The sequence below is a fragment of the Dasypus novemcinctus genome, chromosome 11, assembly GCF_030445035.2.
Source record: "Dasypus novemcinctus isolate mDasNov1 chromosome 11, mDasNov1.1.hap2, whole genome shotgun sequence".
Lineage (NCBI taxonomy): Eukaryota > Metazoa > Chordata > Mammalia > Cingulata > Dasypodidae > Dasypus > Dasypus novemcinctus.
Window position 1 is genome coordinate 98,906,318 of NC_080683.1, and position 26,148 is coordinate 98,932,465.

General features: G+C 35.7%; 1 protein-coding gene across 2 annotated transcripts in view; it reads right to left on the reverse strand.

The window, feature by feature from the left end:
• TBC1D32 (TBC1 domain family member 32) overlaps positions 1-26,148 on the reverse strand; it is a 251,432-nt gene that overhangs the window by 40,343 nt on the left and 184,941 nt on the right. For both annotated transcript variants that reach the window (XM_058307341.2, XM_058307340.2), the window contains 3 exons: positions 25,031-25,139; positions 24,121-24,214; positions 6,181-6,306 (listed from right to left, as the gene is read on the reverse strand). In XM_058307341.2, coding sequence (XP_058163324.1) covers positions 6,181-6,306; positions 24,121-24,214; positions 25,031-25,139 — 329 coding nt within the window. The remainder of the gene's footprint in view (positions 1-6,180; positions 6,307-24,120; positions 24,215-25,030; positions 25,140-26,148) is intronic.

Consider the following 26,148-nt stretch of genomic DNA (forward strand, 5'->3'; position numbering starts at 1 on the left):
ATATAAATAATAGTCCTCAGGTGAGAGCTTTCAACTTCAATAATGTTTGTTTAGAAATCACTTGTTTCTTGAGATTAAAAATTTATTCATAAAGAACAAAGTCTTGATGAAGTTTAGATAAAATCATTCTTAATTTAAAGTTTAGATAAAATCATTCTTAATTTATTCATAGGAATAATGCAAGAAACTGGACATACATTAGTAACAATGATATAGAAAGACTGCAAATGTCCATTTAAAACTATATTTTAATTATTCTTATTTTAGCCCAATCATAGGTTTGTTAAGTGTTATGTATCTAAATAGTTAAATAAATGGGAAAAAATGCCAGCAGAGTGCTAAGCAATTTTTTAAATACTATGTCCCAAATCAGGTTTAGCAGTCTTACCAGCTAAACACACTTCAATGAACTGAGAAAATTTTTCATCACATCTGGGAAGGAGCTACATACATATGATTTAAAACCTAAGAGTCACTAACAAATTGCAGACTTTGCATGGCACACAGTATTATGGCAAGTACTGATCTTAAAATATGAAATTATTTTATCAGATCAATTATCTAAGAAGTTTATAAATAGAATAACTATATATTTAATATGCAAAAATAACATGCTTGAACCACCAAAGAAGGTTCTGGATTACCACTGATTTCAATATATTCATTTTGTCTAGCAATTCTTATCAACAGCACCATGCATCTCTAAATATTTTAAGATAGGCCATTATTACCAAACAATGCTAAAAACTAATCCATATATGGTAGTTGAACACATGACTCATTAGCACATCTCTGTAACTAATGTTTCAAGCATAAGCCTAGCTAAACTGCATAATTACTAGAGTGGCAATTTATCTCAGTATGACCAACAGCCTCACTCATTGTAAACTGACTGAAAATACCATCATCTTTAAACTGAGAAAGGTAATTCATGTCATGAAACCATTCTTAACTTCATAAACAATTTAACTCTAGGATATTACTACTCAGAAAGTACTCCACAGAATATTGTTTTATGTGAAATGAAATTATATTAAAATTTTATTTTATAGGCCAGGTTTGAAGATTTTATACAGGATTTTAAATTCTGGTCTTTTCTCTTCCTTAATAAAATATTTTCTCTAGGGTGAGAAAATAACTTAATAGAATAGAAAACCAAAATCTGTCATACTTTTATACTATTAAAGGGCATGGTTATCTGTTATGAGGAAAAGCTGAAGGCAGACCATTCAGGGATACCAGGACATTGACTCTGCTTTCTCCCTTTGTCTTGCCAATCACAACAGCTGGTTCAAATACTAGGCCAGCACAATGTTTACAAACATTCCAATTTTTCCGGGATTCATCCTTTCAAAAATTCATTTAAATTTTTTTATATCACTGTTAGCATATCCTCAAATCCTATGAAAAAACTGAATTAACAGAATTCAATTTTTCTCAATACCAGATGACACTTCCTTGAAAACTTGAAGAACTTAAGTAAGTTCTTATGTCCCTATACAATGAAGTTAAAATTCCTTTAATGTATTTCAAGCCCTTTGCAATCTTACTCCATCTAACATTATCCACTTGTAATACAATTATAAAAATAGTCAGACTATTCTTCTCAACGTTCTCAGGTAGTATATATTCATTCTATCCTCTGTACTTTTTTTTTTTTTACCTTTTTAATTTTGTGGTAATTACAAACTCATAGGAAGTGGCAAAGATAGGACAGAGGTAGAGAACTTCCTTTGGCCATTCTTTCAGGGTAGGTTGCTGGTGACAAATTTTCTTAGTTTTCATTCTCTAAGACATTTGAGAATGTCTTAATTTCCCTTTCATTGATGAAAAATATTTTTGCTGTATCCTTCACTCAGTTTTCCCCAAGAATTATACCTTATTTAACTATCAAAACCAGGAAATTGACATTGGTACAATATGTGTGAATAGTTCTATGTTATTTTGCCACATGTGTAGATTTGTGTAACCATCACTACAATCAAGATACAGAACAATTCTATCACCACAAACATCTCTCCTGTGCTCTCTCTTTACATCATACCTACCGTCCTATCTCTCAACATCTCTACCTCCTGGATAACACTAATCTGTTTTTCGACTTCTGTAATTTTGTCCTTGGATATTATATAAATGGAATCATATAGTATAGAACCTTAGAGAAAGGCTTTATCATGTCCTTGAGCTCCATCCAAGTTGCTGGGCATATCGATAGTTTGTTCCTTTTGATTTCTCAAGAATAGTTCATTATAAGACTGTCACCTATCTATTGTAGGACATTTTGGTTATTTCCAATTTTGGCTATTACAAATAAAATTGCTATGTACAATCATACACAGCTTTTTGTGTTGACATAAGTTTTCGTTTCTCTGGGGTAAATGGCCAGGAAAGCCACTGAGTTTCATGTAGATAGGAAGAAGTTGAGTGCTATTTTTTTTAAATCCATTCTGCCAGTACATGCCTTCTAAGTGGGTTTGTTTAGAGCATAGACATTTAGTATAATTTAAGGCTTAGGTCTGTCATTTTACTCTATTTTCATTTTTTACTTTCTGTTTACCCCTTTTGTTTTTTTATTTCACTATTTTCTTTATCCTGCCTTCCTGTGGCTTACTTGAACATATTTTTAGAATTCTACTTTGATTTACCCATCATGTTTTGAGTATATCTTTCTGTAGAACTTTTTAAATGGTTTCTCTGTATGGCAGTTTGATATTGTTTATGAATTCTAAAATTAGGTATTAGATTATGTTTATAAACTGGTTTCTCTGGGTACACTAGATTTTATTGAATTCAGAGGTTTCAATCTTACTTGATGAAATTATGATTTGGGCTTTGATTGGGTCATGTCATTAGGATGTTGAGTCCCCACCCACTAGAGAAAACACACAGCAGAGTAGAGAGTTTGGAATTTTTTGATGCTGGGGTCCTGGGAAGTAACACACAGGAGAAGAACAGAGAGGAATAGAGATGGCTCCATAGACATGGCAGAGGCCCTGGGAAGAGACAGAGTATGATGGTATATAGCTGACCTTGTGGAGAGAGCAGGCCTGGGAGAGAGATGAGACTTTTCCCAGCCTACAGCTGATATTGGAAGAAGCTGGGACCATGGAGCCTTAAGAGGAAGGGGGAGGCTGAATGTCGGCAGCCATCAAAGCTCCAACACATGGCAATAGACTTTGGTGAGGGAAGTAATTTATGCTTTATGGCCTTGGGATTGCAAGCTTCTACCCCAAACAAATACCCTTTATAAATGCCAACAGATTTCAGGCATTTTGCATGAGCACACCTTTGGCTAACTAATACACTCCAGTATTACATTATAATATATGTAACATCACAGTCTACTGATGTTGGCATTTAACAAATTTATAATATAAATGTCTGACATATTTTCTCTACATACAATAAGACCATATCAGACCTTTATAAATTTTTGTTTTAACCACCAAACATAATTTGGAAAACTCAAGAGAAGGTTGATCTGGTATATTTACTTGTGTTTTTACTTTGTTGTTGTTTTTTTCCTTCCTAAAGTTATAAATTCTTCTTTTATTATTTCCTTTCTGTTTAAAGAATTTTGTTAATCATTTTTTTAGGGTAAGTCTACTGGAGACGAATTCTCTTAGTTTTTTATCATCTGATAATCTCTTGATATCAGATCAGTGTTATCATTTGTTGACTGTCTTTTCTCATTCATATTGAGATTTACCTGGCTCTATGTATTTAGGGTTTTAGGTTATGAGACTCCAGGTCCTATTTAATTATTCTGTTTTAGCTGGCCTCTCTCTAACACTGCTCCTGTGAGGGAAGGCAGACAATGCCTCATAAATATCAGGTTGATGTTCCCACTTGACCTCTATTGAGAACTGGGGAGGAGGGCCTACTAGTAAGTGGTGGATAGCATGGATGGGGGAATTCTGGCTCCCCGCTAGGTTTCCGTTGATATCACATTGGTTTGGAGGGGTATCATTACCTTGTTATTGGACCCCACATGGCCTACAATGACAATGTGAAAGGGTGGCCTCATTATCACCAGGTGCTGGTTAAAATCTTGAGTCTCCACTGGTCTCTTCTGGTACCACCCTAGGAGGGCCAGGGACATCTTGTTACTGTCAGATAGTAATAAAAGTCTAGGCTCCGCTCTGGGCATTGCTGGCAGGGACTTTTGTGCTGTTTGCTTGGAGTAGAGTGGTCATTTTCTATACATTTTCCACCTTCTTAGGCTGCCTTTTTCCTGGTCCCTTGGATACAGAGAGCAGGCTTTCATTGGTGCTTTTCTCATCTGTGTATTTTATCTAAGAATCTGGTTTGCCAGTATAAGCATTCAGATGGGTTTATATGAGGTGAAAAGAAAACTCTATAGAATTATATAGCAATCTAGAATGTGTCTTATTTTATTTATAACATTTCAAAATAATTTTAAAAAAATTAATACTCTAATAAAACTAAGTCATGATTCTGGTGAAAAATAGAGCTTAACATATCATAGTCTTCCCTCTGCCAGAACAAATTATATCCTGGGAAATAAGCAGACCATCTGCAACTTACAAAATACAGCTATATACTGCTTAAACTTTAATAAGTCCTTATTTAAGAGATATTGAAAGCAAAGATTTCAATGATAATAATAGTAAGGGGATAAGCTATTATAAATAGACGGGATGCTGTTATTACAAAAATGTCCATTTGATGTTATCATATTCTAAAGTTCAACATCAAAAACTATTTTTTCATGAAGTGCTAGGCACCTTAAGTCTTAATGACATAGAGACACTTTTTTTTAACACCTATCATGATTATTACATTTTTCAAAGCATGGCCATATATTTCCAACATAATGTGATACAACTGAGAAGTATCTATTAAGAATGATACACAGGATGCTACTGAAGCAAAATTCTCTATTTAGAATAATTTATGAGTAGATTCTATCTTGGAGTTTTTCAAAGGAGCTTACTTACTAAATGTCTAGGCAAGCTTCCAAACAAATTTTCCTAAAAAACAACTTTAAGTCATGAGAGTGATATAAAAACTGAGGAAAGATGTTTTAAAAAGTAACATACAGTAAGGATGCCACTACATCTCTGAAAACAACAGATTTGGAAAGGGTTTAAGTGAGTAAGGAGTTAAGGAAAGTTATGGACTAGAGACAGAGCCAGGAGTTTGGCCCATCCGCTAAATGAAGGCAGTTTTGTAAACCATGAGGAAATGACAGATATTTTCTCTGCTATAAAAATCTTTATCTAAAAGGAAGTACCAGTTTATCTGATCATTGTTTAAAGTAGCTTTGTAACATTTTCAGTGCAAGACTAAACACACACGGTAGATATTCCAGACACACTTTTTGAATCAAATCACGATATTAATGTTTGGAGCAGTGAATAGATGCAAAATGACTGTAGACATCCCTGAAGTTCATTAAATGTAAGTAAAGATAAAATCAAAGCCATTTCTATGGGTCTATGTCAATTCAGATTAAATCTAGACAGGAAACTCATATTTCTATGGTAGTCTAAACCTAATACACAGTGGGGCTAACTATAGGAAGCATATATAGCCCAATGAACCATACTAAGTATTAGTTCTAAATGTCTCAATATTTTAATATTCTGTAGGTCATTAGATGTATTCATGAGTATCTTCATTTAAACAGTTCTAGATGGAAGACCCAGATGTCACTCCTCTGTGAGAAGGGTTCCATCCCCTACTCCAATCAGCTCAAACCCCTCAAAGCTCAATCCCTCAGTATAAACCAGGGTTGGGCGTTGGTGGGGGCAGAACACAGCTCCAGGTGTAATGTCTCTTGTCAAAGATCCCAAGTGATCCCAACACCCACTCCCTTCCTACTTTTACATTCCTGTGTCTATTCAGACAGCTGCCCAGAATGAGTCAGTAGTTAAGTTCTGATCAGATGATAGCTGATTAAACCAAGCAACCTGTTGCCGAGGCAAAGGAAGATCAGTGTTCCAGTTTTTCTTACCAAGACATTTTAGTTATTTCAGAAAATATTGGTACCTTCTCGGATTATAATTTTTGTTCTCTCAGGATCATAAATTGCTCAGAAGTCAATGGGCTTCCTGGAATTATTATGTTTTCTAGATAGGTCAATGCTAAACTTTAGGATTTACAGTTTTCTATTAATAAAACAACAACAACAAAACCCTAAAACAATGCACTCACCAGCTCCACTGATTATATCAGGTTTGACTTTGATCATTTTGCAAAATTGTCTTCGGCAGTTGTCTATCCACTCAGTTTGTTTATCAGAAATTTTGAAGTGTAACAAAAACTTGACAAGATCATTATCTAATTAAGAAAGACAATATGTTGTAATATTATGATAGGATATATTAGATAAACTGAAAAATAAGTCAATGTTAAGTATGAAAACAGTTACCAATTCCAATACATAGTTTAAGATATATATATAGATAGATAGATAGATAGATTTCAGGGGAAAATATTTTCTGTAATTACATTCTTTACCATTGATTGGTATTTGCCACATTTATTAAAAGCTCATAAAATAGATTATTGATTTATTGAAAGCTCATAAAATGGATTCTTGATTTGTTACTATTCCTTCTTTTTTTTTGTCTTGTAAGAACAGGACTCATTACTGAAAATCTAGTTTAATAGAAGGTATGGATTTAAAGATTTCATCACATATACTGACATGAACAATACACTCATTCTTTGTGTCGTCATGTGAAATTTTATTCACTTATTTAAGCAAAAAGAAAGCATAAGTGTAAAAAAAATCTTTCCTCTTCTTGAAAAAATTCATACTGAAAATAATGAATGCTTATTCATTATTGCTGAAAGAATATCTATGACTAAAAGATAACTTTTCTTCTTCTGAAATAATTTCATGAATACATGGGACATTCCATTTAATTACGTAGCTTTAAAGCTATTTATTCCTTGAGATGGTTTATTTAAAAATTAATGGATTTTTTAAAGTAATGTTCCTATAATTAGTTAAGCTGCCTTTTGTCTGTTATTTTATTTTTCGAAGTTGAAATAAAGTTTAAAAAAAAACAATATATATCATCTTAAAAAGGATATATATATATGCAGACATATAGACATATATAACTATTATTACACGTATAGGTAAAAAGTCAAGGCAAAAAAGTGAAGCAAAGACATTCTCTTATTTTCTAGAGGAGTCTAGGGATATCAGTTGTCACATGATCTTGTACCTATTACTTTTTTTAAGAATATTTGGGGAATCAAAACGGGACAAGTACATTTTTAAATTACAGAGTCAAGGGATTGATTGCATCTCCTGAAGATACGGACTGGGAATGCTGACACTACAAAATACATTTACCTAAGCTCTGCTTAGGGCTGAGGAAGTATTCTTAGACATCTCCACATTTTAGTTAAAATCTTTACCTAAATCCCACCAGGAAAATACCAGCAGTCAACCTGATACTAAAGAGGGTTTCAACCAATTCTTTCTTACTTTTTTTCTTAAAATGAATAAAATTATAATAAAGTCCATATGCTTATAGGTTTTTAAAATAAGACAATCATTCTACCATAACAGAGCTATTTTACTTTCATTTTTCCTTCCAATACTTATAAAAATCCTTTCAATAAATATGTATGGGTTCCTACTATGTGTATATAATAATCAAGACAAATACACAGCCACTGCACTCATGAAACTTACATGCTACAAAAAGTACAGGTATACACTAAAGTAAGCATGTAATCAAGGTATACACTTCAGTCTTATGACCTAAATTTCAGGGTTTTTAAGTCCTAAAAATATAGCTACATGTCTTTACAGAGTATTCATGATTATCTTACAATTATAAGATATATATATATATAACTTACATAAATATGTTCCTATTTGACATATAGGTCACAAAACATCTTTCACTCAAAGCTATACAGTCTTTCATACAAACACAAAATATACACATACATATATACCAAACATACGCACACGCAAATAGACACATACATGCCAGAAGTATTCTACTGTTGAACGAGTGTGTAATTCTGATATTTGTTACTAAGCTAATATAGTCTGCAAAGAAACATTTAACAAAAAGCTTCAATGAAAAGCCATAACTAGAGAAAAATTATTAAATCAAAGGAGAAAATTCTTATTTATTTGAGAAGTTGTGATTAGTTAAAACAATCATGCATACCATACAGTATTCCCATACATTGCCCCACCAGTAATACCTTACATTGTTGTGACACATTTGTTACAAATGATGAAAGAAAATCATTAAAATATTACTTCTGTCTATAATCCACAGCTTATATTTGGCACATTTTTTTCCACAAACCAATCTATTATTAACATTACATATTAGTATTCAATATTTGTTATAGTTCATGAGAGAAAGTTCTCATATCTGCCCTGTTAACCATAGTTCCTCATTCACCATGGAGTTCACTGTGTTATAGAGTCCTCTGCCTTGTATAATCCATCTAAAGTGTACACTCAGTGGCTCTCAGTTTCAACACATAGTTGTGCTGTCATCAGCTCAGTCCATTTCAGAAAGTTTTCTTTACTGCAAATGGAACAATCCCATACCTCCTTATACCTCCCCTTTATTGACTCTTAACACTGATGTAGTTCCTTCTTTGCCATTGCTGTAAAAATATTACAATATTATTATTAACTATATACTTTATATTAGTTGTATTTTCCCCATCCATCTTCATATTCTTAACAGCTTGTAATAGCGGAACATTCTTGGTTTTGTACTATTAACCACAATCCTCATCCACCACAGAAATCACTGTTACTTTCTAATAATAAAAACCCTCAAAACCTTTCATCTAACCAAGAAATATCAACAGAGCTGATAATTTTGTTGAAAATTTAAGTTATTAGTAACAAAATAAGTTTTAATGTCAAACGTATTTTGATATGAATTAGACAGACAACAATTCAACAGCATTGGCATTGAATTTTATTGTTTCCATTTAGGAAATCTACATTATTTATTTCCCAAGAACAAATTACCTAGAGCCTAATAAAAATCACTTGTGTCCCTATAGGCTTTTTCCATCTTTGTCTCTTTCTCTGTTTTTTTCTTCTGGCCATGTGTGACCCTGTGCTTTATTTCCTGTGTGAAGGTACAAGTGACATGATCTCCCAATGTCTCCTCTCTCCCCCCTGTCCTTAAAACCCCTAATACCTCCTTCAAAGAGAAGGTGTCCACAAAGCCTTTTCATCAAGTCCTATATTATCCACTCCCTCCTTCCTCCTGTTCTGCAGCCTTCATTTTTGTTACTGTTTCTCTCTCCTTTTATATTTCCTTTTCTGTTTTGCTTTCATATCATCTCATTCTAAGGTGCTAAAATTGTAAACAAGACTGAGGTAGCAGGTATAGTATGTACTTGAACCTAACAACTGAAGGAGGGTTAGCTAAAGGGTGCAGTTTAGATATCTGAAAAGTGGATTTGAGATACTAAAATGCTAAGCTGGAAACAGGTTAATTTAAAAAAATCCTACAGAGATGGCTTCATATTATATTCTTCTGGTTACTGTTTCCTAAGCCATCAATGAGAGGCTGTGCCTTTCAAGTTCCATTCCTCACAGTTAAAAATAGTAAGTAATTTGACATAATGTTGAATTGAAAAACATGTGTATCTGTGCTGATGTTCAGTTTGAGAAGACTAATAAATAATTCCTTTATTTTCCCTCATGATTTGGGACCATTTGAGAATAGATGAAGATCAAAACACAGTGTTAAGGGAGTAGGTGTGGTTCAAGTGGTTGAGTGCCTGCTTCCCACATGGGAGGTCCTGGGTTCAGTCCCCAGTGCCTAAAAACAAAAAACAAACAACAAGCAAAATGAAAAAGACCAACTTAGGGGAGCCAATGTGGTTCAATGGTTGAAGAGTTGCCTTCCCACATTCGAGGTCCAGGGTTCAATCTCCAGCCTTAATACCTAAAAAAAAACCTTAAAAAAAACAACAACAGTTATTACTGTATTAGCCAGTGCCCTCTAGGGAACAGAATCAACAGGAGATATCTGTAAAGTGTATGAGATTTTATAAGATTCTCTCATGTGACCGTGGTGATGCACAAGTCCAGGTTCCACAGGCAGGCTGCAAACAAGGGGTTCTGATGAAAGTTCAATGAAGGTCCTTGATGAGTTTCAGAGAAGCAACGGCTATCCAAAGAGGAGCTATAAAATTCTCTCTGAATGCTGAAGTCACTTCACTTTTTAGGCATTCAACTGATTAAATAAAATGTCACTCATTGCTGAAGGTAATCTCCCTGCATGAGCCTAGATGTAATCAGCCATGTAAGCACTAAACTCACTGATGACTAAAGCCCATAAATGTTCTTGTACTACAATTAGCCCAATGATTGCCTGACCAAACAACTGGGCACAATTACCAGGTTGAGTTGACACATTAGCCTAACTATCACAGTCCACCCCTTCTCATCTCGGAAACTATATGCATTAACTTAAACCATACTTAGTCTCTAAGAAAAAAAATGACAGACATACAAATATATATATTTCTACCTAACAATGTTCAACTCTCCTGTGTAGAACCAGAAATGCATTAATTCACTACAGAATAGGGTGCAAGTCTTTGGGTAATATTCCCTTTAAACCTGACCTCCTTAAATATTATGACATGAAAATATTAATAATATAACTTGTCATATAATAAAGGAAAAGGTTTGGGAGGAAAACAAAGAAATTCATATTATGTACATATATAATCAGACTCATAACAAAACAAGGAAGAAAGTTTCATGACTATTACAGTACTAGCTTCTGTAACTGGTCATGTGGTCAAAATTTATATTTATCGCTACCTTCTTCCACTACCCATTCGGTGTTCCCCTTACCCTCAACAAGCACTTCACACTTCAGGCAGGTTGTTTGCCTGGTGGGGTGACCCAAAGCTTCATTCCTGAAGGTTCTGGGCAATTGCTAGTCCCGCTTGGACTGCATTGTTACAATTTTCCATTGACTTTAATCACAGGACATGGCAATACTATGAGATGCCCTAGAGGATCTCCTGTATTACAGGTAAACTCTTCTTTGCCCTCATTATGTAGATGCAGTCTTATCTCCCCTTGATAGTCAGGATCAATTACCCCAGCCAGTACAGTAATTTCCTTCTTTGCCTATTGATTAAGTGGTAAGAAGAGCTCAAAGAGCTTGGTGGAAGTCTTAACTTCGAGTTCAATGGATTCATAGTTGTGTTCCCTGATGGCAGCACTCCTCCTTTTGGAACTAAGATCTGTAGACCAGCAGAATTTAAGATTGCAGGGACAGGAAGCAAAAATTTTCCTAGTGGGTCACTAGGGGTAATAGTGAGTGGTGCCACTCTAATTTCCACCCCTTGATTCCAGGACCCATGAACCCCGGCTATGGGAGAAATAGCACCACAGAGTGGACACTGGTTTAGAGCATACACAGCATCCTAGAGAACACTGCCCCAGGCCTGCAAAGTATTGCCACCTGGTTGGCACGGTAATTGAGCCTTCAAAAGGCTAATCCAATACAACCCTAGGTACTGGTTCTCCTGAAGGCTACAGAGACCCACAGAGTATATGGTCATGGCAGATGGATTTGGAGTTCTGTGCCATGTAAGAGGGCCTTACTTTGGAATTTGTGCTCCTAAGTGTGATGGAGTTGGACTCAAATGTGACCTTTCTACACATGCCTCTTCTGTCACTTTTACTGGACCTCTGCTTGGCGCTGGAGATTGTATATATTCAGGGGACTTGAATCTCTGAAATGTCTGTGTGCCAGCTGGGCCCTGAGCAGCAGCAGAGTTGCAGCTCCTACTCTCTGGTTCATTGGACTTACCCAGGTCAGCTAACAGAGAGGTGAAGATGGTTAACAACCACACCAGGGAATCAAGAGTACCCACAACTGTAAGCAGGAGAATTGTATCCATCATCCATGTAGAATCTTAGCCCCTCTTGATCAAGAGGTGAAGTGGACATCACCATCCTAGGGTCCACAGAATGGAGGAATAAAATACGGATTAGAGTGGACTTACTGACATTCTACTATAAAAATACTGTGACTAGGAATAGAAGAAACTATAGCATTGAGGTGGAGAAAGTGGCCACAGTAGTTGCTGAGGGCAGGGAGAAGGAAGAAGAGATGTGATGTGGGGACATTTTTGGGACTTTGAGTTGTCCTAAATGATATTGCAGGGTCAGATTCTAGACTTTATAAAGTCCTGCCATAACCCACTGAATGTACTAGGGGAGAGTGTGAACTACAGGGAAAACTATTATCCATGTGGTGCAGCAGAGCTCCAAAATGTGTTCACCGAGTGTGATGAATGTGCCACAATGATGGGGGAGGTTATTGGTGTGGGAGGAGTGGGATGGGGGGTGGGGAGTATACGGGAACCTCTTATGTTTTTTAATGGAACATTTTTTGAGATGCATGTATCTTCAACAAAATACAATTTACAAAAATGATGGGTGCAGGGGGGTGAGGAATGGATAATATGGGAACCTCATGTTTTTTAATGTAATGTTCTTTGTGATCTATTAACTTTAATAAAAAATTTTAAAAAATATAAAAAAGGCCAAGCCATCATTCTATCAATTCAGCTCCTTCAGGATGATGGCAAACATGGTAAGACCAGTGAATTTCATGGGCATGTGCCCATTCTGTACATCATTTACTGTGAAATGGGTGCCTTTATTGGAAGCAATGCTGTGGATTGCCATGGCAGTAGATAAGACCTTTGGTAAATCCATGGATGGTAGTTTTGGCAGAAGCATTCCATGCAGGAAATGCAAACCCATATCCAGAGTATATGTCTATTCTAATTAAAACAAATCACTGCCCCTTTCATAGTGAAAGTGATCCAATGTAATCAACCCTGCCACCAGGCTAGCAGGCTGATTACCTTGGAGAATGGTGCCATATAGGGGCTGAATGTGGGTCTCTGCTGTTGGCAGATTGGGCACTTACTCAGCAGTGGCTGTAGCCAAGTCAGCCTTGGTGAGGGGAAGTCCATGTTGCTGAGCCCATGCATAACCTCCATCCCTACCTCCATGGCCACTTTATTCATGAGCCATCTGGCAATAACAAGAGCAGCTAAGGAACAAGGATAAGCATTAGCCACAGAGCAGGCCATCGTAGCCACTAAATTAAAATCTTCCTCTGTTGAAGTCACCGTCTAGTGAGCATTCACATGGGACACAAATAGTTTCAGGTTTTTTGCCCACTCAGAAAGCTCTATCCATACACATCTTTACCAGAACTCTCTGTCACCCATTTACAAATCATGTTCCTTTCAAATCCCTGACCATCCAGCCAAACCATCAGCAACAGCCCATGAATCAGTGTACAAATGCACCTCTGGCTATTTCTTCTTCTAAGCAAAATGAACAACAAGGTGCAGTACTTGAAGTTCTGCCCACTGGAAGGATTTGCCCTCACCATTGTCCTTAAGCGATGTTCCACGTGGGAGAGTGTGGGCTATGGTGTGGCCATGGGGTACAGCGATGCCTAGAGATGTACTCACCAAATGTAATGGATGTGTCATGATGATGGGGGAGAATGTTATCTCATATATACCACTTCCACGTTATTATGGAGTGCTGCTGGGCATGCCCAAATTTATGGTTTGGTTGGCCAAACAACACCCAGCTCATGACAGGCAACACAGGTCTCATGGTAACTTGGCCCATGATTAAGCATTCAGTCTCTACTAAGGCACAGTAGTTTATGATAATCTACTGTCACCCTCCAAGATCCATTTGTTTTCTGCACAGACCAAATATGTGAGTTGAATTGGGATGTGGTAGCAATCACCACCGTTGCATTCTTCAGATAACTGATGGGGGCACTAATCTTTGCAATCCCTCTAGGAATCCAGTATTGTTTTGATTTACTGTTTTGCTAGGCAGAGGCAGTTCTTGTGGCTTCCACTTGGCCTTTCCTATCATAATAGCCCTCACTTCATAAGTCAGGGATCCAATGTGGGGATTCTGCCAGTTCCTGAGTATGTCTATTCCAATTATGCATTCTGGAACTAGGGCAACAACCACTGAATGGGTCTGGGGACCCACTAGACCCACTGTGAGATGGACCTAAGCTAAAACTCCATCAATCATCTGACCTCCATAAACCCCTACTCTGACTGGTGGACCACAGTGATGTTTTGGGTCCCCTGGAATTAATGTCACTTCTGAGCCTGTGTCTTAATAATCCCCAAAATGTCTATCATTTCCTTTGCCCCAATGCAGTTACTCTGGTAAAAGGCCGTAGGTCTCCTTGGGGAAAGGTGGGAGGAAGATCAACAGCGTACATTTTTGGCAGTTTAACAGGATCCTTCCCTAAGGGTACCTGGCCTTCTCATTCAAGGGATTCTGGGTCTGTAAACTATCTCAAGTCTGGGAATTGATTAAGGGGCCGTGATTCTCTGAGTCTGTAATTTGAGTTAGGGTTTTGTTTACTTGCTCTAGAACTCTTCTGTTTATTCAGATCCAGAAGAAATTCAGTAGACTGCCCATCTATTTCACTTCTTGGTACCCCACTCTCTGTTAGTCAACGTCATAACTCTATGCGACTCAGACTATTTTGAGTTTCTGCTCTGAAGCTGCCTTTCATTGCAGTAGCCACACGCATCTTGTCTTTGGCAATTAACTGCGCATGCTTGACTTTTACCAGACCAAGATATGATGATCCACAAAATGTTTAAGGATTCTAATTCCATTACAGCCCTCCCTACAGTAATATATGAAATACACAGAAGAGCAAAAACAGAGCTCTTAAGGGAAGATGGTTAGTCTTACGAATTTATTCCTCACAGTCCTGGTTAAAGATGTGTCCTCTGGACATTGCTTGTGTGGGTGGGCAGGTCTTAAATGGTAAATCCATTCTAGCATTCCAATCTCTCTAAGCCTTTGAATTCCCTCTTCTGCTGTATACCAGGGCAAATCGCACATCTCAAACTCAGACATGCTAGGCCATACTTTGGTCCATGTTTCAGTTGGACACCCAAGCAAACTGTTAGAGCCCTTTCTAACCCCTTGAGCTATAGCACTGAATCCAGAATTTCTGCTTAGTGGGACCATGTCAATAAATTCAGCATGATATCCAACCTTATAATCCTTCCACCATTATACCATACCCTTAGTATTCATTCCCACACATATTCCCCTGATTTCTGTCTACATAAATTGGAAAACTCATGCAATTCTTTCAGAGTATAAAGTACTTTCTTATGCATCACACTTTGTATTTCACCTTTGAGGGTGTGTTGTGATTTTAGTCTAGTAATAGGTCTGGAAGAGAAGAGGGTAGTGGGGGTGGGAAAAGAAAAGGATTAGAAATGTCTTGCAAACTGCTAACCTCAGGGCATTCCTTTGCATCTTTTCTGGTGAGACAAGATTAATGTCTTCACATAGGAGTTGGAAGGCAGATTCCTCAGGGCAGGGTGGCAGGTGAGCAGTGCATGCTGGAGTTTGGTTGGTACCTGCCTCAGGGCTGAGAGGAGGTCCAGACTCCCTGGGGCAGGCCAGAGGCTGGGCAGTGCAGGCTTTAGTTTGGCTGGTACCCACTTTAGGGCTGGAAGGAAGTCCAAACTCCCGGGGGTAGACTGGAGGCTGGGTGATAAAGTGTGGTCTCAATAAGGCAGGCCATCACAGGTTTATCTGGTAAAGTCTCAGCAGAATTTAGGATTCTAAGGTCCCCACCAATATTGTCATCATCCCATATGTCTCTATTCCAAACCTCTGGGTTCTACTACTTTCCAATCAATCTTTCACTTTAACTGCAGTGATTGATTGAGATTTTAGTTTCCTTTGAAACTGCTACTGGTACAATGAGAGTCTGAGTTTGGTTCTCAGATATCTCAAGCCTGAGGATGCAGGAAACAAGATTTTCTTCCAGAGATAGAAATGTTCACATCATTCATTCAGTGTTAAGTTGCAAATTTGAAGCCTTTAGCTCATCTCTTTCTTTTATAACTGTATCTAGGAGGAGCCAGCCAATATCATTATACCCTTTGACTCCATAAAATTTTGTTAAGGTATTGAAAACACTCTCATCCAGATCCTTGGCCACTGATAAGCATGAAAGTAGGGGAATCCAATGATGATATTTTGTGTCTCTCCATTGCCATGGACTTTTAGTGGCCTCTTCTTTATTGGAAAGGGAGTCCTTGAGTCCAATTGGAGTAGAGAGCCAACTGCAAAACTTCCAGAACCACCGCAGACATCCCATGTTTAAGATTCTGTTCCTCAAGAACCACTCCTGGTACCAAGCTGTATTAGTCAGGGTCCTCTAGAGATAAGAATGAACGGGAGACATCTATTAAGAGGATGAGATTTTATAAGATTCTTTCATGTGACTGTGGGGATGTAAAAGTCCAGGTTCCACAGGCAGGCTGCAAACCAGGGGTACTGATGAAAGTCCAGTGAAGGTCCTTGATAATTTTGGGGAGTTTTTGCTGTCCAAAGAGGATATGGGGAAGTCTCTCTAAATGCTGAAATCACTTCCCTTTTAAGTTATTCAATTGATAAGATAAAATGTCACTCATTGCTGAGGGCAATCTCCCTGGTTGTGATGCAGATATAATCAGCCATCTATGCAGTAAACTCACTGATGACTAAAGCCCATAGATGTCCTTATATTACAATTAGCCCAGTGCTTGCTTAACTGGGCACAACTACCTGGCAAGGTGACACATTAGCCTAACCATCACAGTACTGAAACAGCCTAATTAGGCATCTGCTTCTGACTAGACTTCCAACTTTCTCCCAGGAAGTGAACAGATAAAAATAGACAACCAAAGAAGGCCTCTACTAACTGTTTCTGTTAGAAGTGGGAACATAACCTGAAAAGCGAGCAACTTGAAAAATACAGCCTAGAAATAGGCCAATCCAAGATTTTCAACTCCTTCTCCCAAATCTATCATCAATGATCCCTCTACTTTTTGCAGAGTTAAGTGAGGAGGTCCAGGGAGACGTCAATGGTGTTACTCCAGCTGAGATCCTTGACATGGAGACATGAAGCAAGAGGAATGGAAGTTCCTCCATAACATATTCATACGTATACGACAACTTAAAATGAGTGATTGTGGGAATGGAATAGATATGAGTGATTTTATCTCTTTAATGATAGCATTCTATGTTCCTCAAAATTTCAATATGGAACAGTTCTACTTTTATAACTGGGGAAAAAACATAGAATACATAGTGAACCCTGTTGTACATGATGGGGTATGGTTAATAATACAAATATAAGAATGTTCTTTCAGGAATTATCACAAATGTATGACACTACACAAGGTAATAAAAATAGGGTGATATATGGGAAAAATACAACCAATGTAGACTGTGGATTATAGTAATATTTTAACATTCTTTCATCAGTTGTATAAAAGGGTACCACACTAATGCAAAGAGTCAAAAATAGTGGGTATATGGGAATAATTATATTTTTAAATGACTTTTCTGTAAACCTACAACTTCTCTAGTTAAAATATATATATAAAACAATAATTTTTAAAAACCATTATGCTAAGTGAATAAACCAGACACTAAAAACTACATATTATATGACTCCATTTATATAAAATATAAATATAAATAAATTTATAGGGACAGAATTAGATTAACAGTTATGTAGGGCTGGAAGATAGAGGAATTAAAATGTGACTGCTGAGGGATATGGGTTTTTCTTTTTGGAGTACTGAAAAAGTTTTAAAATTGACTGTGGAGATGAATGCACAACTCTGTGATTATACTAAAAGTCACTGGTTGTACACTCTGGATTGTGTAGCAGTTTGAAATTGTTATGAATTCCAAAAATAGATAGTGAATTATATTTGTAACCTGTTCTGTCTGAAGTTTTACATTTACTTAATTATATTATGATTAACGCTTTGATTGGGCCATGTCAGTAGGGTGTTGAATCCCCACACTTTGGATAAAAGACGGGGCAAAAGAAGAGAATTGGAGTTTTTGAGCTGGAGCCCTGGAAAGTACGCACTCAGAGGAGTTTGGTAATGAGGAAAGAGAAAAGGCCCTGGAAAGAGAAAGAAGCTATTTGCCTGGTAGTCTACAGCTGGCTCTGTGGAGATACTAGGGGAGCTGAGCCCGGAGAGAAGCAAGCCCCGGGAAGAGAGGAATCAAGGAAGCCTGAACCCTGAACCTGAACTGTTACAACTGAACAACAGAAAGACAAATAATTCAATTCTGAAAATGGACAAAGAACTTTAACAGTCATTTGTCCAAAGGAGAACACAAATGGCCAATAAGCACATGAAAAGATGTTCAAAATCATTGGTCATCAGGAAAATGCATATCAAAACTATAACGTGATATGACTTCACACCCAGGAGGATGACTATTTTTAAAAAATACAGAATATAACAAGAGTTGATAGGATGAGGAGAAACTGAAACCCCTATACATTGCTGTCACTGTGGAAAACAGTTTGGCAGTTCCTCAGAGAGCAGAACACAGAATTACAAAATGATCTGGCCATTCCATTTCTTAGTATATACCCGAAAGAACCAAAAGCAAGGACTTGAACAGATATTTGTATACCAACGTTTTTAGCAGCATTATTCACAATAGCTAAAAGGTGGAAGCAACTCAAGTGTCCCTCAACAGATGAAAGGATAAACTATGCATTTACACTCAATGGAATATAAGCCATAAAAAAATGAAGTTCTAATACATGCTACAATATCAATGAACCTTGAAAACATCATGTTGACTGAAATAATTCAGACATGAAAGACAAATAATATTGTATGATCTTGGTTATACTTTCACAACTGGGAAAGGGGGAGTGTTTTCTACTGGTATCTAGTAGGTAGGGACCAAAGATGCTGCTGAATATTTTACAACACACAGGAGAGTTCTCCATCAAAAAGAATTATTAACAGTGTTGAAGTTGAGAAACCCTGATAGAGAGTAATGGGAAAAACACCAATTGCAACTGGGAGTGAAGAGAGGTTGTCTGCAACAGGGAAAAGGGAATTTTTGTGGGGCCATAAACATGTTCTATATTTTGATTGTGCTGGACGCTACATGGTCATGAAGTTTCATGTCTACAAAACTCACCAATCATGGCTACAATGTTTCATAACTAAACTGTGAAATCTGTTATGGGTGAACACTGTAATATTTTTCATATTCAAGGATACTGTGTAATTTGCTCCTTAAAAGATTATATAGAAAGAAAGATCATAGATTATATAAAAATATTATAGATAATGTAGAAAGAAACACTTTATAGAAAGAAAGAACCAGAAGTTCAAGGGGAAGAAAAATGTAAGCTTAATATAATTGCAAAAGAAAATATGCTATTTACACAGAAAACTTTTAATAATTCTTTCCCAGTACATAAGGCAGTAATTTTGAGTGCCCATTTTATAAAGAATATCATAAAAGATGCTGCAAAAGAAACAAAATAAACAGACTTTATAAACGAACTAGCAACCAATTCCAAGCCTTAATTTAGTAAGTCAACCTTCTATTAACCTGCTTTCCATTTGTGTTTCTACTGATCTTTCTTTTCCCATGTAGGTTAACCTAGTCATCATTTCCATTTAGCCTTATTAAAATAAAGAAAATAACAAATTTTGTAGTGGTATCCAAGAATTGTACATAGACCTAATTAATATAGGGAATTTGGGCATATCTCCATCTCTAAATTGGGGGATTCTTATGAGTTTTTATTTTGTTTGAAAAATTGTAGATCCTTAAAATATGACATCCACATTTTATATAGATTATTCCTCATTTTGGATTTACCATATTGCATTCCTTTAATATTTGATAACTAAACATTTACCTAAGAAGAATCAGTAGATAGTTTTAAAAACTCAGGAATTAGTTTTCCCTTATGATCCTATGGCAGCTTAACTAGCACATGAATTAGTTCCTCTGGTTGTTACAGATAAGTTAGTTTCAATCTTTCAATAGTGAAAAGCTTTACTATTCAAAAGAAATACTTATTCTGATATTTAAACTAAGAATCTCAACAGCTATAGATCAAGATTTACTACATAGGAAAGAAACCATAATCTCAGTAGTACTACCAGTCTTCTCAGTTAACAGAATGATGTCAAATAAAAGTCTATTACCTTTCTCTGCAGAAAATATATCCTAAATCCAAGGTTAGAAACAGTAAGGAAAGAAAAAAGGAGGAGAAAATGCCTATTTTTTGCTGATTGAAGGAGAGTGGTCATTTTACCTAAATTTTATATAATTTATCAGACTGGCAATGGCAACAATCCAGTCTGGCCATTAACACAGGGAATTTTTCTTTATTTTGTTAATTTACAGTTACCATTACAATCCATCTCATTTTCTCCTTTCCTCTCTTAAAAAGTTTATTTCCACATACCATGTAGATAATATTCAAATTTGGAAACTATACTATTAGGATTGTATAATAGATTGCCATCCATTTACATGTTAAAAAGAAATTAAGATAATTCATCAGTGACATGGATATGGATTTACCTTCTGAAAATTCAGAAAGCATCAATCATCAAAGTGTCAGCAAAAACCAGTACCATGGGAAGTGGACTGGGCCCAATGGATAGGGCGTCCGCCTACCACATGGGAGGCCCTGCGGTTCAAACCTGGGCCTCCTTGACCCGTGTAGAGCTGGCCCGTGTGCAGTGCTGATGTACGCAAGGAGTGCCCTGCCACACAGGCGTGTCCCCAGCATAGGGGAGCCCCACAAGCAAGGAGTGTGCCCTGTAAGGAGAGCCGCCCAGCACGAAAGAATGGCGCCACACACACGGAGAGCTGCCGCAGCAAGATGACGCAACGAAAAGAAACAGATTGCCGGTGCTACTGATAAACACAGAAGCAGTCATGGAAGAACACACAGCGAATGGAAGCAGACAACTGGGGGTCGGGGGTGGGGGGTAAGGGAAGAGAAATAAATAAAAAAATAAACCTTTAAAAAAAAAAGAACCAGTAAAGTGAATAAGGAATCAAACTCAGTAAAGATATGAAAATGTATTTTAAAAAATCAGTATAGATTAATGAAATCTGTCTTGTTAAATTAAAAATATGTTCCAATAACAGAATAACAGATTTTTACTTAAAAAGGCTAAATTTCATCTTTTAATACAAGCAATTAAAAATAATATCAGGATATCTCAATAACTAGATAGAGGGGGTGACCATGAACTAGGATAAATAAAATATGTTGACGTCCTAAACATATATATATAAAACACATGAACTTTATTGTGTGAGCACTGAACAGTTCATAACTCCAGAGAAAGAAAACATAATATTCTTGTTTTTCAGCTCCATCTCTAATTTAGAAACTTTGTCCCATAGTATTTCTTTCCTCACTGACCAAAAATATATTGCAATGGTGATGAGTTCTGTACACAGTACTCAGCAACTATAAAAAGTTCAAAATAAATTTATACATAGTAATGTTTATCAAAAAGCCCTTCCTATCTCCCAACATATTAAAACAATAACATTATCAGCAGTTCTGTATCTTCACCTGTGCTGTTATACAAATAATACTGATTTAATACAGTGGTTTAGATTCACAATCCTTAATGATTAAGAACATAATATATTTTGTTCATTCAAAGCTGAAAATTTACAAACTGTGAAAAGTAAGTTTTAAGTAGAATTCACTTCAGTTTTGTATGATAATCTCCCAACTTATCTCACCTAATTTATTTTAAGAAAAACTATTTTGTGTTTAGGAAAAAAATTCTATAGAGGGAAATATTTATATCTTACATATTATAAACTTTAAAATGATCTCTTTTCTCATTGAAGAATAATGTCGCCTAAAAATATCCAATTAAAAACACTGAACAATCTGACTCTAAAGATTTTATTATTATGAATGGGAATGATTATCATCATGGAACTTACTATTTTATACAGTATTTGAAAGAAACTGTTTTGCCAGGCAGAAAATCAATTTCCTATCTGATAAGTATAAATGGTGTAGAAGAAGCAGTAAAGTAATATATTGAGGCTATAAGATACTAAATTTGAAGTAATCACAGAATAAAAGGCTATGCATTTTTTTGGTTATTTTTTTCAATTCTGGAAAAATGGGATGCAATGCTAACAATGCACACCTTTTATGTGCTTTTGTAAATGACAAAATAACTATAATAAAGGTGTCTACTTCACAAATGATACATACAGAAGCCATGCTCAAGGCGCTTTGTAACTGTAAAGCTATTCATGCTTTGGGAAATGAGTTTTATCAGAGGTTATTCCAGGGAATGAGAAAAAATAATAATTTTCTTCTGATTAGCCTGGGAGGAATTCCCAATGTTCACTGACAACGTCTTGGAAGATAGAATTTGATGATGGGAGGCATAAAGAGAGAAGACATATCACATTTATTCATCTGTTCATTCAATAAATAGCTATTTACTGCCTACTTCATAAGGCAGACAGCATCTTTGCCTCATGGATATTATATTCTAGGACAGCAGACAGTGAACAAATAAATACATAAGCTCACTCTTTAAGTGTTTAAGTGCTGTTGGAAAAATAAGCAAGGGGTCTGAAAGAAAGTAGCGAAGAAGTATATTTTCAATATGGTTGAAAGAACTCTGAAGTGATATTTAGACTAAGCTCAAAAGGTTGGGAAGAAACTACCCATAGGAAGAATAGGAATTAGGATTCCAGGAAAAGAGAACAGCAAAAGCAAAGACCCAGAGACAGAAATTTAATGTATCTTAAGAAGTAAAAAAGAAAACCTGTGTGGTTGATGCAGAATATGCATATAATTACTATAGAAAAAGAAAGGACATGAGATGAGGTAAAGGGCAAGGGGCATTAAAGGGAAAGGCAAAGTCACACATTTGGTATGCAAGTGGCTCACATTAGATGGAACTCTCATTTGCTTCTGAAAAAGCCCCAAGGAAGAGAACTTCCCAGACGCCCTCTGTAGGAATCTGTTGTGGAGGGAGTGACTGGGAACATGCAGAAGTCCTTTCACATCTGCTTAAGTCTTTCAGTGAGTAACCCGTTTAAATTTCCATGATCAAAGAAAGGCAAGGTTATGGCAATGACCCTGTGAGTCAGTGGTGCACTTCTGCTATTTTGTTGGTCCTGTTAATAGTACCCGATGATGGAAACGTTTTAAAATTGACTGTGGTGATGGTTGCCTATCTTTGAATATTTTAAAAACCACTGAAATGCACAATTTAAATTGGGTGAACTGTGTGGTATGGGAATTATACCTCAACAAAGCTATTTTAAAAAAAGAATGAGCTTCTCATAACAATGAATAGTTTGATCATATATTTTCAAATTTCATCTTAGAACTAGCTTAAAACTTCTATTTGAATTTCCTTTGCTCTTAGGATCAAGGCTAAACCCTTGAGCTTGAACTACACTGTCCTCATAGCGGGAACTGGCTTACTTGTCCAGTCTTACCTCCTGTCATTCTTGCCCTCATTCCAAATTTTAGATATCCTTGAACTACTCCCAATTTTCTGAATATAACTTGATCCTTTTGGCCTCTGCAGTTTTCTCAGCTAAAAAACTATCTTCTATTGCCCAGAAAAAGCTGCATATTTATACTTCATGTCTTTTTAGACATAATTTTCTTTGAAGTGTGCCTTTAGCTATGCTACCCTATCACATTACACTTTGTCTATTGTAGCTCCGATCACAATGTACAACCATACAATTTTCTCATTGCTTACATGTATTCTCCATGAACTACTCAAAGTATTCTTCATGAACTACTCAAAGGTGGATACCATAATTTTCATTATATTTTAAGTCCTGAGCACATAGGACTTGTGCATGGATATAGAATATACTCAAAAATATTACTCTGTTGAATAAATTCTACAGATCTAGAATAAATTAGACAAATCAAAAACTCGTTAATTCCTTTTTTAAAATGCAATAGCTATTGCTATTGGCCATATTCATCCCAACTTAACCCCAAAACATAAAAATTGCCATCATACAAATCTTTATTTTGTAAGAAATATCTGTAAAACTGATATAATTCAAAGAACTAAGCATAAATACACCCATGTGACATGCTAAATGAAAAATACTTATCTCCTTTCATGATATTTATCTTTCTTCAAATGATAACAAAGTTTCTAAAACAATATGGCATATGATTATCAGTATTTTACCTTGTTTTATATCATCATTTCTTGAAACTTCTGGAAGATAATAGTTTGGCACAGGATATGATGAAAACATTGGCCAAGGATATGGATCATTACCCTAAAAAAAGAAGCGAGACAGATGGCTTTAGGAAGATGATTAAAATATTAATGAATTTTAAAATTTTCTGAAATATCATTAATTTAAATTAGCTTTTTCTTTCCTGAACTCTAGAATTATTGCCCACCGAACCAAAAGCTACTTAATATTACAACTCAATATTCTAGTGAATAATTAAAATAAAGTTTAACAGAAACAACATTAAATAAAATTAAATCCAGACATCTGATAATTTTTTCTCACAACTGGGACTGACAATGATGATTTTACTATTTTTTTAATGAAAGGAAAATTACAGTCTTCAAAATAAACCCTGTATTTGCTATTTGGTTTACCAAACTAACTGTGCTGCCAATCATGTCTATCTTTCTAGAGTTAGAGTCAAAGCAAGAATGAACTCAACAATAACAACAAAATCTTCAGAAAACCAAACTTTATGAATACGTATGGAAGAAGCAGTACTTGATATTGTCCCTGAAAAAAATAAATAAAAAATTTTTAAAAAGCCATATAATAGAAGTTAGATATCATGAAGGTCAAAGACATGGAAAGTAAAAAATAGACACAGGGAGAACAACAACATTTTAAAAAAACAATACACTACTCGGTTATACAAAGTAGCATTCATGACCCCTGACCTCAAGAATACTCTTGGAGTTTGAAAGTGTTTACTTGTATTCCAATGTTTTTCAATAACAAAAGTTCAACTCTGTGATGGAAACATTTGCGTCTAATGTTCTTTTGTGTCACTTGAGTTGGCCATCCTGCTTCTAAATAAATGAGGAAGACATTCCCCCTCCTTGTTACCCTACTCACCTTCTCTAACATCCTTGGAGGCAAATTCCGTTCTAAAGGCCCACCGATAACACTTATCCTAACAAGAACATGATTTCTCTCTACTGATAAACCATCAATTATGAAGTCCCTGAAAAATAAATATATCAGTTTTATCTCCTTAATTGAATATAATTTATTTTTAAAATAAAGTCACTGCATTGTAAAGAAAGCAAGATAATTCCTATAGAAAAAAGTTTGAAAAACAGATCAAGGTAATGCTTTAAAAAATACAAACAGCTAAATTCACTTTTTATTTGATAATTTTCTTTGTCAAAGAGCAAACAATTAACGGAGATCTAATCGATATGAGATTAATAAAATAATATCTCCTTCAATGTTACAGCATTTAAAGAATTAGGGATTAAAATATGCATTTTTCTACAGTGACTTTAACAATCAGATCATCATTCTGATTGTTCTAAACTCAGTGCCTTAAATTCAGAATCTAAATATTGTTTTTAATCAGCCTCAATACACCCCTGAAGCAAATAATACTCTCCTTCTCTATCAAACCTATAGTACTTTTAAATGTTCTCTCATCTTCAATCCAGTTTTCCAAGTTCTGGCTAGGATGGAGGCACTTTTTTTTTTTTTAATTGTAGACACTAAAGCAATGCCAGCTATTGAATGAATACTAAATAAATGTCAGCCAAAATGAGGTAGTATCAAATATGATTTATTAATAGGGAAAGTTATCAAGGTAATACCATAATATCATTTGCAAATAAACAGAATTTATGACTATCTACTAAAATCGTTATGAGAATGGGTAAAGAGTATCTCTACAAGGCACACAAAATCATTTTGTTCAATGGGTTATCTTACATAGTTAGCCATTATCTAAAGGTAATACAATTTCTTGGACCTATTAATAAAGCTGGAGCTTAACTAAAAATAAAATAAATAAAACAAAAACACCGAATTTAGGAAACAGTACCCTGTAAGCTCTCTCCACTAATATCTATCATCATCTTTCTAACTCTAACATCTAAGTACTTAATTGCTTTTTACATTGTTGTTATTTTAATCTGTTGAATTCCGACAGTGGAAAAACATTAAACAAACTATATATCTTGGCCTTAAAAAGGACCTATAAA